At 36.7% G+C, this 17,715-nt stretch overlaps 1 protein-coding gene across 5 annotated transcripts in view; it reads left to right on the top strand.

Moving 5' to 3' along the window:
• The window catches only part of Arhgap32 (Rho GTPase activating protein 32), a 291,311-nt gene that overhangs the window by 141,517 nt on the left and 132,079 nt on the right, over window positions 1–17,715 (top strand). For 4 of the 5 annotated variants that reach the window (XM_063256063.1, XM_063256064.1, XM_063256065.1 and 1 more), the window contains exons 3-5: window positions 5,763–5,854; window positions 6,383–6,424; window positions 6,793–6,877. In XM_063256063.1, coding sequence (XP_063112133.1) covers window positions 5,763–5,854; window positions 6,383–6,424; window positions 6,793–6,877 — 219 coding nt within the window. The remainder of the gene's footprint in view (window positions 1–5,762; window positions 5,855–6,382; window positions 6,425–6,792; window positions 6,878–17,715) is intronic. The other variant, XM_063256062.1, reaches the window with a different exon arrangement.

Here is a 17,715-nt window from a genome sequence, read left to right as displayed (position 1 = left end):
TAAGTAGGAATCTATGCAGTTCTTCTGAATTCTCCAGTTTATTGGCATAAAACTTTGTAAAGTAGTTGTTAATAACTTTGATTTTGCCAATGTGCATTTTTTTCATCTTTTTTCATTCCTAATTACATTAGTTTGTGTTCTCCCTGGCACCCCTCTTTTTTTGGTCAAGTTGACAAAGGTTTTGTCCATTTTGTTTAATTCTTCTGAAGGGACTCTTTTATTCCTTCTTTACCAATTCTTTGTACTCTTTTCCCCCCTCAATTTCACTGATTTCTACTCTTATCTTTATAATTTCCTGTCTTGCATTAGCTTTGGGTTTGGATCATTTTTGTTTTTCTAGAATCTTCAATACATCGTTTAGCTTGCTTTGTTTTTGTGGTGTGGGCATTTGCAGCTATGTACTTCCCTCTTAAGACTGCTGTTGTTGTGTCCGTAAGTTCTGTTATGTTGCCCTGGCATTATCATTTAGTTCTAGAGACTGTCTTACTACTTTGATTTCGTCTATGACCCATTGATAATTCAAGAGTGTGTTGTGTAGTGTCTGTGTATTTGCATAATTTCCATGTTTTCTTTTGCCATTGATTTCTAGTTTCATTGTGCTATTATCTGATAAAACACATGGCATAATATCAATTCCTTTGCATTTTCTAAAAATTGCTTTATTGGCTAGTATGTGGTCTACTTAGAAAGTTGCATGGGTTTCTGAGAAAAATGTGTATTCTGTTGTTTTTGAGCGGAACATTCTGTAGATATCTATTAAATCTGTATGTTCAAAGAGTTTGTTCAACTCTCATAGTACTTTGTTTACCCATTGTCTAGTTGATCTATTTGTGATAGCCAGAAATTGAGGATCCTTACTGTAATTGTGCTTCTGTTTGTCTGATCTTTTAGGCCCAGTAGTACTTGTTTTATGACGTTTGGTGCAACATTGCTTGGTGCATACATGTTAATAATTTTTATCTCCTCTTTTGGATTGTTCTTTTAACCAATATGCAGTAACTGTCTTTGCCTCTTTTGATGATTTTAGCTGGAAGTCCACTTTGTCTGAATATAGGATAGTTACTCTTGCTTTTCTGAAGGGAAATTCCCTTTGCATAGACTGTTGTTTTCTAATGTTTGATTTTTACCGTTTCTTTTTTTGTCAAATGTGTTGTATATGGCATACATACCTTTGGGCTTTATTTCTTGATCAGTTCTGCTTATCTGTGTGTTTTGATTGAGATACTGAGAATTATATTGAGTTATTTGAAAGGATTTTGTCCTAAAATAAGTTACAGCCGCCAGAGAGTGGAGTGAAAAGGGTCCCAATCGGCTGTGCTTGCGCCTCATCAATGCCCACTCTAAGTGCCACTCTGGTTAGAGGTTATATGTATATCCCATCCTGCATATTTGGGTAGAGAAAGCCAGGCCGCCGAAAGTCATGGACTTCTCTCCACATCTTTGGAATAAAGGCTATTTTTACTTTATATCCTCTCTCTTTCATCAGGCCGAAAACTCCTTCATTATTATTGATAGATATTGATTTAGTCTTTTCATTGTCTTATTTTCCTATAGCTGATTCTGTATTTTTCCCTTCTACTTAACTGCTCACCTTACCTGATGCATTCATTTTATTGAATCTTTTGTCATTTTTGCTTTATTGTCTCTTTTTAGAATATCTTTGAGTTTTTTTTTTTTTTTTTTTTTTTAGGAGTGCTAGTTTGGTGGTCACAGATTTTTTTTTAGGTGCTCTTTATTGTGGAAATATCTTGTTTCTCTATCAGTTTTAAAAAGTAGTTTTTGAGGCCATAATAACCTGAGTTGGAAATTATTTTCTTATAGGGCTTGAAACACTTTGTTTCAAGCTCTCCTAGCCTTAAAGGTTTGTGTTAAGACATTTGATGTAATTCCAATGATTGTACCCCTGTAAGTGATACTGTGCTTTTCTCTACCAATTTTTAAGATTCTGTTCTGTTTTGGGTTTCTGGATTTTGATTGTGATGTGTTGTGGCTATTTGGGGTTTTATACATCCCACTTACCTGTTGTTTATCTTCTATAAATGAATATTATTAATGAAGTATTTTCTAAAAGAGAAATTCCTAATCTTTGGTATGGAACAGCAGAATAAATTCACTAAAGTCTACATGCCTTTAGTAGAAATTTAAGAGCATTTAATACTTTTAAATATGTAGGTGAGAATACTAGTTTACCAGATGATCAGTGGTGCTATGTTTTCTTGTAATTTATTTACTTAACTGTAAAAGAATAGTGTTATACCCTAGTTATACTGAAGTGTACTGCATTTACTTATTTGCAAAAATAAACTGAGTGGCCAGGATGTGCTTGGAACTTTCTTGGTTTACAGAAAAATGTTATTGAATAAAGCATAAAAGTTACAGATATGTTGAACCATTGGGTCAGAAATACTTTCTTGAATTTTGTCAAGCTCCCTGGACCATTGTTGGCTCCTTGTCTTATTTGTTGCTGTTTGGTCTCTTTTCTGACCTTTGCATGACCTGTGGGTTTAGTTTACTTCTGGCTGTATTTTCATTTGCTGTCTTGTCCAGTGTGGTTGCAAATATGTGTGCTCTATAGAGTCCTTCCTCCATGTCTATTACAGGTTTGGGGGCTCTCCTTTCCCCTTTTAGGGGTCATGGTTTGTTGGGTACACATAGCTTACTTTCAGAACAAAATTGATATTATCTACCATAAAAGTCAAAGCTATTTACCAAATCAGTCTAGTGGATACTTATCCTTTATAATTTCAAGTCAAATTTGATGAATAGTTTATAGAATAGTAAAAAACTCTCTTAATTTTAAAGTTTAATAGGAATATAAGCCTGACCTCTTATGTAAAAAAAGTTTATTGCATAAAAATATAAATGATGGAAGGGTATTGCACTTTTTTAATTTTAAAGAGAATAAAGCAAAACAGAAAAAGCAGATCAGAACAAAACAATGCAAGCCACATGGGGCTTCAAAACAAGACAACGGGAAATGAACAGTGGCTACCATAATGTCTCCTGTTCTCCCTGAAATGATTGTCCATATCTTCACTCACAAATCAAACAAAACAAAATAGTATAAAACCAGTTAAAACAAAAGAATGAAAGCACTATGGGCCTTCAAAATCAGACAATAGGAAAATCAACAGTGGCTATCATAATTGTTCTCTTGTTTTCTTCAAAATAGCTGTCCACACCTTCACACATACTGAAATCCAATAATAGAAAACTGACTAAAACCATTCAAAACAAAGAATAAAAGCATTATTGGACTTCAAAACAAGATTATAGGAAATCAGAAATGTCTTCCATAAAGTCTTGTTTTCTTCAAAGTAGCTGTTTATACCTTTACACGTAATAAAATCAATTCTTGTAAACTCATAAGAAGAAGTTCAGGCATGTATAAGCCTATACGTGTAGATCAGTCCTTTTTGTATTAGAAGGAAAAGCAAAACAAAACAAAATACAAGAAAAACAAGAAGCAAAAGAGACAAATAAATAACAAAGAGCACCAAACAATAACAATATAGGCTTTCAAAACAAGGTAATAGGAATGTAACAGAGGTTGTTATTTTGCATAGTTAGCTTCAGAAAGAGTTACTCACATTACCAGATGTGTATTGCACATTTAAAAAAAAACCAAGTTGTTGATCCACATAATATTTAATTGCAGATTCTTACATAATAAAGTCTTTTCAGTTGAGTGACAGACTGGAGGAAAACAATCATATTTCCTTTTCTTTAGAAATATTTTGACCACTTTTTTATTTTAGTAGTTGTTTCACTAAATTGCCTAGACTCAAACTCTTTCCTCATCAGCCTGCCAACTTGCTGGGACTGTATGCATGTGCCCATGCTCAGCTTCAATTTTTAACTTACGCCATTTTCATTTGGGGCATTATCACTAATCTGAAATACCACGCACATGATCACTTTTACTACCTTCATTATTAGAGTCTAGTGTGCTATTGTCTCTCTGCATATATCCTTTAATATTGTAGTGATAGTGAAATGAGTATCAGCTTTTTTTCTATTTCCTATTATGGGTGGAAAATAAAACTGTGGAATGTCAGTGTATTCAGTGAAATCTAACTGCAGACTGCAAAATGTGTCTCAGCTTTTAAAAATACCTCCTTGGAAGACGTTGCAACAGTTTGGGAATTATGACATAAATAAGTATTTCAGCATTGCATCCATCTGTTAGTCAGGATTGGTGGACTTCAGCTCGCTGGTTTGCTCTTTCTGCAAGTAAGTTTTTATTGGAACATGGCCGTATTTGATCATTTTTGGGGTTGCTTTTGTACACAATAGCAGCATTGAGTAGTGGCAGACACATAGTGTGAGCTACAAACAAATCTTTCCCATGTTCCCATGTTGGCCTTTTACAAAAAAAGTTTAGCTAATCCTTTTTCTAGGTAGTTCCTTTATTGAAAATTATTTTTATTTGTCTTTAATATATTTTACATGAAAAGGAGTAATTGATGGATGATACTGAATACTGATGAAATAACTGGGGTTATAAAATAACTTTTAGACAAAATGAAATTAACCCAAGATCTTATCATAGATTTATAAAAAGGTCTGATGGATAAACATGATAATTGAAAGACAGAAAGTATTATTTTATTACTGAAGAATATAGTATAGATCGTATCCTTTTTCTCCTTAGGAGATCTATAAAGGTATGAAAGGACATCTAAGACTGTTTAATCATGAAGTATCGATTTTTATAAATGAAATTTCCTACAGTAAAAAAAAAACCACAGAAACAAAAATTGGGCATCTTTGACTATGACAGTATGCCAGAAATTGGTCCTTATAGTTTATACTGTTACCTCATATGTCTAAAGATTGCCCCCTGCCTAATCTGCCTTGTCTCTCTCCAACACTTGCACCAACTATTTTTCCCCCCATTAAGATTATGTTTGGGGGCCAGGGCTGTGGCTGAGTGATAGAGTTCTTGCCTTACATGCGCAAAGTCCTTGTGTTCAATCCCCGGCACCACAAAAGAGAGTTTGTAAACTGTAAGGTTGTGATTCATCTCTTAACTCTTCATCCCATACCATTCTTCCCTATTGAATCAAGTGGCATGGACTCTGATAGTTCAGTCTGTGTTCTTCCTGTAAATCTAGATAGTATAGTGCAGATTTGTTTGGGAAAGACATTTGGACTTGATTTTTGTTTTGTCTACATTATTAAGAATCATCTGATTTTTAAAATAGTACAGCTGAATATGTCACTCAAAAAAATGTACCTTTGCCAGAGATATAGCTCAGTGGCATAAGTGCCTTGCTGGCAAGTGCAAGGTCCTGAGTTCAATTCTTGTTTAAAAAAAATCTCTGAAAACTGGCAGATTATGGCCAATTTATGCTGGATGCAATTGTCTGCATGTCACTTTCCCAATTTGGAGTGAAAAATGTATGCTGGGATCTTCAAATTAATCATCAGAATCACTTATTTCATTCCAGTAACTCCATGGGCAGATTTTAGTTTATGCCGATAGTACTAGCTGATTTTGACACTTGAATATATGAGCATAAAAATTCTTATTTTCAGGGCTGGGAATTTAGCTCAGTGGCATAAGCGCCTGCCTGGCAAGCGTGAGGTTGTGAGTTTGATCCCCAGTACCGAAAAAAAAAAAAAAAACCAGAAAAGTTTCCCTTAAATGGTGAAGCCAAACATTAAAACAAAACAAAACAAACAAAAAAAAAAAACATTAAAATAGGTCAGTTTTTAAAAACTTGCTATAAAAATGTTTTGTCTTCATTTTTTTCAAGGCCAGGGGAGCAGATGTGCCAGAGATTCCTGGAGACCTTACCCTTAAGACGTGTGGCAGTACAGCAAGCATGAAGGTCAAACATATGAAAAAGTAAGTGTAGCTTTGGGATGGGCTCTAAATGAATTCCTGTAAATGGAAATCAACTCTGCAGTTCTTACAAAAATATTTTATTTAGATCATTTACTAAATTAGCTCTTACTGTGAATACATTAAATTGTACTGTTAATCCTTGAATTATGACTCAGCAATTACTAGAACAGGGCTGCACATTATCTACTTTTCTGAAATTGTTTTTTTTTTTTTTTTTTTTTTTTTTATTCTAAAATGTTGTCTAGTAGGTTTGCATTTGTTAGGACCAACCCTGGCCTGCCCTTCTGGATACCTTCGTTGCATGTTCTCATTTTTTTTTTTAGAAGAATCAGCTTTGTTGAGTTGTAGACTGCTGGATCTTAGGTTTGCTTCTGAGAAGTGACTGTTAGGTGAAATACCTCAAGGTTTCCTGGGCAGTTTTAAACAGGGAAAGCCTCTTTCCCTTGATAAAGGAGACATACTTAGCCAGCTGTGGTTCATCCGTTAGCAGAGGAAAGACAAAGATAAAAATGTTCCTTCTGCACCCAGGTCCACCACCCCAGGACTGATGGGCTGTGACAACATTCACAGGTAAAGTCTGGTTTTGTACTTTGTGTTGTGAATGCTGCTTCTGCTTAGAAGCTGGTGGTTCACAATCCATTTCCATAACAGTCACAGAATGTGTAGTTTTTGTAAAGGTGCTGACTTGGGTAAAGATTAGGAGAGTATAGCAAGGTTTTTAAATTTCTCATCTTCGATACAGCTTGTGCACTGAATGTAGTACTCATTGGATTCCTGGTATATTGGAAAGGATTTGTGTGGATGTACATGGCTCATGTGCATGTGCTCCTTAAGTACTTTTGCTTGCATGAGCTCTTTAATCTGTGCGTTTTCCCTTAAGACCTAGTAATTTTGAGTTTTCTGCTCTCTGATTTTATATTTATTTTCCTATACTTCAGGTTGCCTTTCACTAAGGGTCACTTTCCGAAGATGGCTGAATGTGCACATTTCCATTATGAGAATGTTGAATTCGGCAGCATACAGGTACATTTGGAATACTGCTTATTTCCTGAATAACTGACAAGTGATACTTTGAGTTGTGTTTTAAAACTTTCAATGTTTATTGCTGGAGGTGAAATCTTTTATACTCTTCTATTGACTACTACTTGATGCCACGTTGATACACAGTATTAATCATTGTATCAGCATGTATGAGTTAACACATTCACAACAGAGCTGTAATTCATGTCCTCCTGCAAGGTAGCTCTGATTTGAATGTGTGACATTTCTGTGGCTTGAATCATGTGTGGTACATATGTGACTATCCCATGGGGCATGGCAGGATCACATCAGGTGGTATAAACTGCCAAGTAGGTGGAACATGTCAAGGAAAATTAGTGCTTTCCCCCTCTTTTGTAATGTACGATGGCCATTGTGTGCGTGGCCCATGTACTGTACTAGCTTTCCATTCTGAATTCAGTTGTCCTTGCTGGTCTACATTTTCTTAATTACTAAATGTATTGGTGTTTGGCAGATTAAAGTGTTCCCATTTGATTCTTCTTTTTCAAAGTGTTTGGCTCTCATTAGTCTTTATTTTTACATGCAGTCTTGTTGGCATCATGCTTAATATTTCCCGTTATTGTAAACTATTGGCAGCTTAATGTGAAAAAATTATAGACTTCAAAAATAAGCAGATTGTGGTTATTTTAAACATTTTATTTCCTCAGGTGCAACAGCCCTTCTTTAAGGTATTTGTTTTTAAAAGTAGACTAATAGAAAAAAATCTTTGATCTTTTCTTTTTCACGTGCTACATACAGAGATTGTTTACCCTCTACCAGGCTCTCTAATTCCACTCTCTCCAAAAGGAAATTTAGGAGACACAATTAATACTGTGGCACAGTGCGCTACTTTTTGTAATTTTATTTCATAAATAAGTAATATGAATTCAATCTACAGGATTTATGAAAGTTCAGGAGATTTCTGTTTCTGATAAGTTGATAGTTTTTTTTTAATTTAAGGAGAAAAAGAAAAAAACAAAAAGGGTACAAATAATACAAAATTTAAAAAATAAACAGTAAGAAATCACTAGTTAATAGATTACATATTCTCATCTTAGAAATAGTTGTTCAGGTTACAAAATTGAAGCATATAAAGTGGACAAACAGTGAGAGTGCAGACAGTTTTGTTCAATGATCCAAAAAACAGTAATATGGTTATCTATCTTATACTTGTAAACATATATGCAGTTATAACCTTTAGAGCACTTTCTTTTCTTTTCTTTTGTACAATGACAATTACACATTTTGGGTTTTATTACTCCCCACATTTCTTATTACTTTTTTTGAAGAGAGTAAAACCAAATGCGACATATCAGAACAGAGTCAGTCAAATCAAAAGGATGGACATAATAGATAATGTGAAAACAAAATACAAGGTGATCAACAATAGTTACCATACTGCCTCTTGCTATTTTAAGAATTGCCAGTTATAATAAAATTGAACTAAACAGTAAAGAACAAAACCAAAGCATTGGAGACATTACAGGACTTTAAAAGAAAATAATAGTCAACCGGAATGGGTGTCATAATGAATCTTATTGTCTTCACAGTTTTGCCTATACTTTCAAACTTCATACTATCAAGCAAAGCAGAATAGAGGAAAATCAGTCATAACAAGATGGTGAGGGCAATACAGGCTTTCAAATCAAGTTAATAGGAAATCAAAATAGGTTACTATAATGTATCCTGCTATTTTTTATTTTTCCCTTAATTAAAAAGATAAAGAGAAAAAAGTAAATAATTTTAAAAAGGGGATTGAGATAAAAGAGGGCATAACAACAGAACAGCGCAGGTCAAACCATAACCATTTAAGCAAAATAATGTTTCACCACAAGATATCTTGACATAAAAATAGTTACCATAAGTGTCTCTTTCCTTGAAATCTTCGAGTATAACTTCGTATGCTGTAGCACCAAACATATCAAGACACTATAAAACCATTTAAGAGAATGACATTATTACAGGGTATTCAGAACCAGCTAACAGAAAATGAACAGTGGTTTCTGTACAATCTCCTTGTCTATAAAAGTTTTTGCTTATATTATCATGTATAATAAAATCCAATAAGATACAACCTTTTAAGACCGATGGAGACAGAAGAATACAGGTTTGATGGGACTTCAAAACAAGATGATACTAAATCAGCACTAGCTATTATGATGTCTTGTTTTCTCCAAAATAGCTGTTCCTACCATCCAATCTTCTCTGCCTCATTTCTGTTGAGCTCTTTTTCTGTCGTTTGTTGTCAGTTTGTCTTCTTCATTTTGTTTTCTGCTCCATTCACTGTGGCCTCTCTGCCACTATTTCTGGAATCTTGGTATTTTTCTTTTTTAGAATATTCTGCAGTATTCTCTGTAGAATTGAATTGGTGGTTGCAAATTCCCCTAGTTCCTCTTTATCCTCGAAGCACCTTGTTTTTCCATCAATTTCTAGGGACAGTTGTACAGGATATGTCAATCTTGGCTGGAGATTATTATCTTTCAAAGCTTGAATTCTAACCCCCCATGCTCTTCATGATTTGATGGTTTGTGCTGAGAAGTCTGCTGTAATTCTGATGGGTGTTCCCTTGTAAATGATCTGTTTCTTGTCTCTGACGGCTTTTAATATTCTGTTCTTATATTGGATTTCTGGAATTTTGATTATTATATGCCTGGGTATAGCTCTGTTTGGGTTGTAGGTGGCTGGAGTCCTGTATGCCTCATACATCTGAGTATCTTTACCGTTTGCTAAATTAGGGAAATTCTCTTGGATTATTTCTGTGAATAGCTTTTGTAGTCCATTTGTTTGTGTCCCTACTTCTTTTATATTCTTGATTCTTAAGTTATAGATCCTCTTATCATCTATGCATTGTATTGTTGCTGTTTGTTTTTTTGTTATTTTTAAGAAGTTTTTCATTTCATGCTCCCATATTACAAATCTGCCCTCCAGTTCAGATAGTCTATCCTTGGTTTCTTTCAAGCTGTTATGCCAGTTTTTGATAGAGTTTTTAGTTTCCTGGTAATCTTTTTGAACCTGCTTCATGTATTCTATGTTTTCTCTATTTTCTCCATCAAACAATTCTTCTCTTTTTTTCTGTTCTTCCATTCCACCATCTGTTTTTTCTTGGCAATGCTTGGCATTTCTCTAACTATTCTACTTATGTCTTGCTTCAGGTTATTAATAACTTCATTCCTGAACTCATCTATGAGGCTCTGGAGATAGCGCTTTATGTCTATTGGTGCCGTGTCTGCTATTGCATGGTTCTCAGGATTGGAGGCCGAGGACCCTTTCTTGTTGCTCCCTCTTCCCATAGTCTTTGTTCCTTATATACAAGCGTATATAGGAGACCCAGCTTCCTTCCCTGTCGGCCACAGTCTGTTTGAATTGTGCTGGCTAGGTGTTCCCACCCACCGCAGTGCACCAGAGAGATATGGACTGGGCAGCCTATGCCGGGCCGCCCCTCCCGGTCAACCTACTGAAGGCTTCACCACTAGGGCGCACCTCCTGGCTTCTGGGACCTGGGTTGGGCTAGCCTACTGGGTCTCAGCCAGCGGTGTCACGCAGGCCAGGCACTCCCCACCAATCCCTCTTGAGAGGGGAATATGTGACTGAAGTCACTGCAGCATCTCGTTCCGGGTAGTCTGCCCAATCCAAGTATGTCCTCTGGTGAAGCCTCCTTCTCTATGGAAGGGTCCCCGATCCGCTCAGTCACCACAGGTTGATGCAGAGCACCTGGCCAGTCCCGCTCCCAACTCCATTCAACATTTCCCACTCTCAGAGCTTTTGTACCTCTCTCCCCACTGTGCCGACTGGGACGCAGCAGTGGCTGCAGGAAATTTCAAATCGCAGCTTCCAGTGGCACAGGGTCCAGCTTTCCGCGCTGAGACCTTATCTATTCCTGCTGTATCACTGGGATTGCATTTCCAGTTGGTTTCTCTTAATTTAGTTTGTTCCTGGGTCGGCAAAGAATATCCTCCCTTGCCTAGGACTTCCTGCTTGGCACCATTCCTGTACTTCAAGTGCAGTTTCTCAGAGAGCCTCCAAAGCTGCTGCTATCTATCTGCCATGTTCTCCCGGAAGTCCCTAAGTTGATAGTTTTAAAAGACATTAGAGATTTATAATGCTTGGCCACTGTGATGTCAAACAAAGGGCATTTTATTTCTTTATTGTTTATATCCTTGTGATTACACTTATGATGATAAATGTATTAGTTCTGGAAGAGTCAATTAAGAAACCAGTAATGCTTATATTTTCCATTTTGTTACTGTTAAGTGTTTGAGTGATTTAGTTTATAGCTTAGAATTTAAATAAATTATTTCCAAGTAAAGTTACTTTGTATTCTTTAATTGTACAAGGTCATATGGATTCTTTTGGAAGCAGTAAAATTGGCAAAGGGTTGTACTGAGCATCATGGAAAGAAATAGGTGACTAGAGATCTAGAACCAAATGAGAAAAGTCATTGAAATAGATGAGGAACACTCTATAAAATACAGTTTTAAATAAAACAACTATTAATGGCAAGTGTGGACTACAGAATAGAGAATTGTTTTAGGTCAGCTAGTGCAGATTCTAATTTTCATCCTGCTTCGGAGGAAGTGTGAGACCTTGGGCAAGCAATTTAGTCTCTTTGGTTTAATTTCCTTTATGTAGGAAGTGAGTGGGCACTAAGCAGAAGTGTAGTTCTAAACTTTTATTGCTTCGTTTTACATTAAAAGCTTATAACAGGGGTTTCGAGAGTGTGATTAGGGAATGGACAGTGTGAAGCTTCATTTGGTTGTATTTGGAGATTGTCTTAAATGCTTATTGTTAAGGTTCAGTCCCTTACTGAGAGGACTGTGTCTAAAAATGTTTTTTTAAAAAACTGCATGTCTCATAATCTTGGTCAGGCTGGTCTTGAAGTCACTATGTAGCCCAGGCTGGCCTCAAACTCAAGGTGATCCTCCTACCTCAGCCCCCAAGTGCTGGAATTACAGGCATATGCCACCATATCCAGCTCGACCCTGTCTAATTCTTACCTGGGAGTGCGTAAAGTAGGTTTTTTGCCATGTGCTTATCTCTAATCTTCATTTTGGAAGATTTTTCCCAAAATTTCGTTTTCCATCTTGTATACTTCTATTTTGTAAACGTTTCTAATACTTCTCAGACAGAAGAGAAAACAAAATCTGACGCTAACTTCCCCTGCGAGATGTTTGAATGAGTGTTTCAGGTCTGTCTTGATCACTGAGGAAGCTTCTGAATTATGGGAATAGAGTGCATGAGACTCATATCCTGTGAACGTTTGTGCAGTTTTGCTTGGGTGTCTCATTAGCATCTCTAAGTTAGCACTGCTTCTAGAGTGGTTCTCAGGAACCAGTCAGCTGCCCCTTGCCAGTTCACTACAGAATCTTCTCTCTGTGTCGGTCACATATTGGGTATACACTCATGAACAGTTTGTCCTCCTGCTGGGTTTTCCCCTGAACTCTTCTGTTTTGTGTGTTGGAGATAGGCTTCTCAGCATATTTCCCAGGTCTGGTTGCTTTCTACCTCTGCTGGGAACAACCCATGGCAGATTCCATCTGGAGGCAAGTGCTAGGTTCCATAACTGAGTTGATAGTGGAAGCAACCTGGTTTGCCTTGCATATTTAAGTTTTTACAGAGGTAGTAGCTATTCTCAATTTAGCTAGCACGTAGTTTTAAATCGTGTAGTTTTGTACTTTATTGTCTGATTGGATTCCACTTAAAGAAAGAAAAAGAAATATTAACCTGCAGACAATCCTGCATATCAAAATGTAGTTAAAATAAGGTCTGTGTATCTCCATTCATATTCTTTATCATTTATAAATATATTGCCTTCTATGATACATAAATTGTAGCACACATGATTACAAGCATGTTTATGGAAAATGAATTGAGGAAAACTTTGTAACATAGAATAGGTTGTCAGTCTTGCCTTGGCAACTGCTGAGTAACCAGGAGGCTGCTGAGACTGTCAGGTTGCCTCTGTTGTTGCATTTTAATATGGCCCAACTCTTGAGACATAATTTCTGTCGCATGTTTCCTTGTTCTTTAAAATTCTTACTTTAGAAGTTTCTTTTAGGTTTCCAGATTTCTTTGTGCTTACAGCCTTTTCTAATCACACCTGCTGTCTTCCTTTAGCCTAAACCACTGCTGTTTTGGAAGGATTGTTTCAGTAACTTCTGTAGTTGGCACAGCAGCTACAGGGATTCTTTTCAAATGTCAGACTTTGTCACCTTTTCAAAGCCCTGTAGTTACTTCTCCATACAGCAGCTACAAGGATTCTTTTCAAATGTCAGACTTTGTCACCTTTTCAAAGCCCTGTAGCTACTTCTCCGTTTAGTCAAAAGCCGAATTCCCTAAAATTTCTCAACAGTGGTTTAGCAGGACACGCCCATACCTCTGTCCTCTTCTCTTCCCCACAGGCAGCTTCTTCCAGCCTCAGTGGCTTCCTTGCAGCTCCCCCAGGATGTGTTCCCCTCCTCAGGACCTTTTTACTTTGTTTCCTCTCCTTGGAAAGTTCTCTATAAATTTCCAAGAACCTTGATGTGTCCTATCCCCTTTTAAAGTGCTTGCTCTGCTGCTGTCTCCTCAGAGGGCATCTGAGACCGGAATTCTAGGCCATCAGTGTCTTCACTTCTGTCCGTGTTCCCTCCTTCCTGCTCGGTAATAGCAGCCGTTGGCACCATAAACACTGTAGTATTACTACCATCATGTCCTTTTTCTTGTCCAGAACAGTGTAGAGACACAATGCTCACTCAGTAAATACCTGGATGAATGAGGTTTTTGCTGCTGAGGGATCCTGTGAGGGCTTCTTTCCAGGTTCTTGGTATCTGGGACAGAGTACTGGACAAGGCACGCAGAACACACAGGATACACATTGTTTTTAATGTGGAAAGTACCCTGAGAGGGGGCTGTTGAAAAGGCTGACAGCAGCCCAAATAAGGGGAAGTGGTTATTTGTATCCAGAGTTCCTGGTTTGAAACCAGACATGTTGGCACATGCCTGTTGTCCTAGCCCTGGGAAGCTGAGGCAGGAGGATCATAGTGAGTTCAAGGCCAGTTTGAATTACACAGTGAGACCTTGTCTAAAACAATCCAAGAAATTTCCTGATTTGGCTTTTCCCTCATGCCTGGGACCCCTGTCCTATCAAAAATCATTTGGCAACACACCAGGTATAAACTATCCTATCAAAGAACTTGCTCAGTTTCCCACTGGATGTAAATGAAGGAGCAGCAACAGTGTCTCCTCTTTGGTTATGCCTACTTCAAATGAAGAATTAAAAAGAGCCTCTTCTGATTGGTTCTGCAGACAAATAGTGCCAGATTCAAATGAGGGATTGAAAGTAGCAGTTTTCTGATTGGTCCACAGTGCTCAGCCGTAAGCCTGACATTTTTGGATCCTGTGTTGTGTTCATGTCTTTTCGTTTTAGCAGCTGTCTTGTTCAACCTGTTAGTGTGGGCTTTTTTTATTACCTTTAACATGTATGGCCCAGTTAGTTGCCTGGTATGCCCCAGCTCTAGTCTCCTACCTCAAGATGAGTGGAGAAATGAATTTATGTTTCAAGAAGAGATACAGTTAACTTTTAAAATGCTGTTTTGCTGTTCTGTTTTTATTCTTCCTAAATTTTGGTCCCATATGAATGTATATCCATACGGTTATTCATTTATTGTAAAACTTCAAATGGGAAGATGATTAGTGCAAATACAAGATATTCTATTAACTGTTGTGTATGTTTAGAACTTCTCTGTATTTTTATAAATATAGTAATTTTTGTAGATAACTTGTAGCTAACAATAGCTATCTAACTATCCTTTTAAAAACAGATAGAACTCTACTACTAAGTATATCTTAGATATATTTTGTCATTTCAGTAATTTGGAATTTTTCCCATGGCTGTATGGTATTTTTAAAAATTTTATCATTATTTAGTCATTTATTGATAGACATTCTAAGTTTTATTCATGTGACTATCTCAAAATAGCGTAAGAGATTTTATTGGATCAGAAAGTATATGCCTTTAAGATACTTACATTAAAATTTTCTTTGAAATACAGTGCTCTTCCTTATCTTTATGGGAAATGATCCAAGATCCCCAGTGGGTGCTGAAACTGGGGCAAGACTATAACGCTTTTCACCTGTGATAGGGCTTGATTGTAAGTTAGGCACAGAGATTCACAGCAGTGACTAATAATGAAATAGACAAACAATGTAAGGTGATGGCCCGCCCGCTACTCTTGAACTGAGGTCATTATTAAATAAAATCAGGACCACATGAGCATCAGCACTACAAAACTGATAGTGTGACAGCTGAGAAGCCCACTGAGTTATAATGAGTCAGTTGCCTGAGTAGCCTGGATACACTGGACAAAGACATGATGTATGTCTTGGATGTCAGGACAGTGTAAGATTTCATCATGAGCTTCCTAATGACGTGCAGTTTAAAACTTGCAAATTGCTGGTAGATAGATTTTCCACTTACTGTTTTTAGAGTCTGTAGACCATGGGTCACTATGGACAGTGAAATTACAAGTGAGAGTAGGAGAGGGGCAGGGAAACAGCGCTACTACATGTTGGTTTGCCCAGTGGTCAAGCAAGAGACTGTCTTTTTCTCACTGATTGCATGCGTTGTTGAATTTTTTATTTTTTGCTCATATAAGAGGTGAAATATGGCATCTTATTTTAATGTGTATTTGTTTCCTTAAGAGTAAAGCTACATTTTGTGTTAATAGGCCATTTGTCTTTCTTTATGAACTGCTTGGTACAGTTTTGTTGATTTTTTTAAAACAAAATTACCATTTCGATTTCTTTCTTTTTAAAAATTTCTGTCTTTTTAACTGTGTTCTTGTCACCAGACGGTCTGATGAGATGCTCAAAGTGGGGATGGGGAGCCTTGACCTAATCCATAGGATAGGTTTTAGGTTTGCCAACAAGTCACAGGGAAAAAATAGGGTGCATCACTGATCATAAAGGAATTTATTAAGCAGAATTTGAAAAGTACACACTCGAAGTAGAGTGTGGGCTCTCAAGAAAGAGGTGCACTATTTGTTGGAACTGGGAACATTTATGTTTCTGTTAATAGGTGAAAAACCTGTGGAAAAGATGCCCCCAATAATGGCCCATTTTACAGGTGAAAAATGAGTCTAGTTTTATTTTTTTTTTTAGATGGATAATTTAAGCCTTCTTTGAATTCTGTCAGTCTGTTCCTTTATCTTCAGATCAGGTTTCTGATCTTTACTTTCTCAGCTAAGCTCTTAAGTGGACTTTTGGTATCTCTAAGAAATTTTGAGTATGCTTTTGGGAAAAAAGAAGTATAAATCAGCCAAAAGAAGGTCAATACAGGTTTTGTGTTCTGAAAGTTTCAGTCTCCTTACAAGTACATTAAAAAATTATGATTTTCTCTGTCTCCTTTCCACCCTGTCTTTGTTTCTTCTATCCTGGCACACTCTGAAGTAGGGCTAGGTTAAGCCAACAGGTAGTAATCTAGAAATAGACGCATGTGTGCATACCTTTAATGTGTGCCAAAGGTTAGCATCTTTGGGCCTATGGGGAAAGATGGATTAGCTAGTGTGTGTTGGTGTCTCCACTTGTAAAAACTAAACGGTGTTTTTAAAGGATCCTGCGAGTTAGCTTCTCTAATCTGCAGGTAAGAGAAATGGCTGTTTCAGGGACGAAGGGACCTGCTAAGGTCACACAGATACTAAATAGTAGAGCCAAGAGTTGCAGCCAGACCTTCTGCCTTGGAAGCACTCCTCCAGCCTTCTCATTTCTACTTAATTTCTACCCAGTATGTGGATTCTCATGCGAGTATAGAATTTTTCCAGTGGGTTGGCAACACATAATTTAGACTGCACAAAAATGTTCAAATGCTATTTTAGCTCCTCTCTGGCAGTGACCTTAGGCAGTTTATGTAATCATCTTGTTAAAATCTCAGTTTAGTACTTTCACTTGTAATGAGATGGCATCGTTATGCAGAGGAGTGACGATGGTGTGGGTGTGGTATAGAACGGTTGCCAGCTGGCCATGTGTTCTCTTTGTGTATTACTTTTTAACCACCATGGACATCCTCTGTTAGTCTTATTCCTTATCTCCACACTGGGAAGGTACTGTAGTTCAAAATACAACTATAGTACCTTCCCATCTGATGTTAGCTGATGCTCCTTCTTCTGAAAAGTTGTACATGAATTGTGAGCTCTGATTTGAGGAGCTGAGATTGTGACAGGGTGAAGAAGAAAAGGAATTGAAGAGCACAGGGAGGAGAGCATCATGTTCTCATTTTAGTCTGCTTCCACAGAATTTGAATAAGCGATGTTTAAAACTTAGGCGAGATAAAAGACTTGCTCTTGTCATAGAAGTAGATTGTTCAAACATCTTTACATTCCTGGGATTCGTTGTTTTCTATTTTTAAAAAATAATTTTTTTTTCAATCTATTGAGACAGTTTTTTTCACCTGTGTTAATTAGTGATACTGACCTGAATTTTAACAAGCCTGAGTTTGGGAGATTTTCAGTGGTTCCTCCTACCCCCCCCCCTTTTTTTTAAAAAAACAAAACAAATATATTGCAGAATAGTTTATATAAATCAAGTTACTTGTTCTTTGAAAGTTTAGGTGAATTTTCCTGTTAAAACTTTTGGGTTTAATCTTTAATTACCATTTTAGCATATAATTTGATTATTGGTCTTTTAGGTCAGTTTTTAAAATTTATATTAAGAAAATTATTTAATGTAGCTTTTCAAACTTATGGGTAATGTAGTTACTAATTAGCTAATGTAGCTTTCAAACTTAAGAATATCTTTTATAAAAGATATTCTTAGAGCCATGTCTTTCCAGAGAACCAGCTTTAGTTCTT

This window comes from Cavia porcellus, unplaced genomic scaffold (genome assembly GCF_034190915.1).
Source record: "Cavia porcellus strain 051 isolate PalLab524CR breed Dunkin Hartley unplaced genomic scaffold, mCavPor4.1 scaffold_9, whole genome shotgun sequence".
In the NCBI taxonomy this organism is placed as follows: Eukaryota; Metazoa; Chordata; class Mammalia; order Rodentia; family Caviidae; genus Cavia; species Cavia porcellus.
Note: the sequence above shows the minus strand (reverse complement) of the source record. Positions and strands in the feature narration are given on the sequence as shown.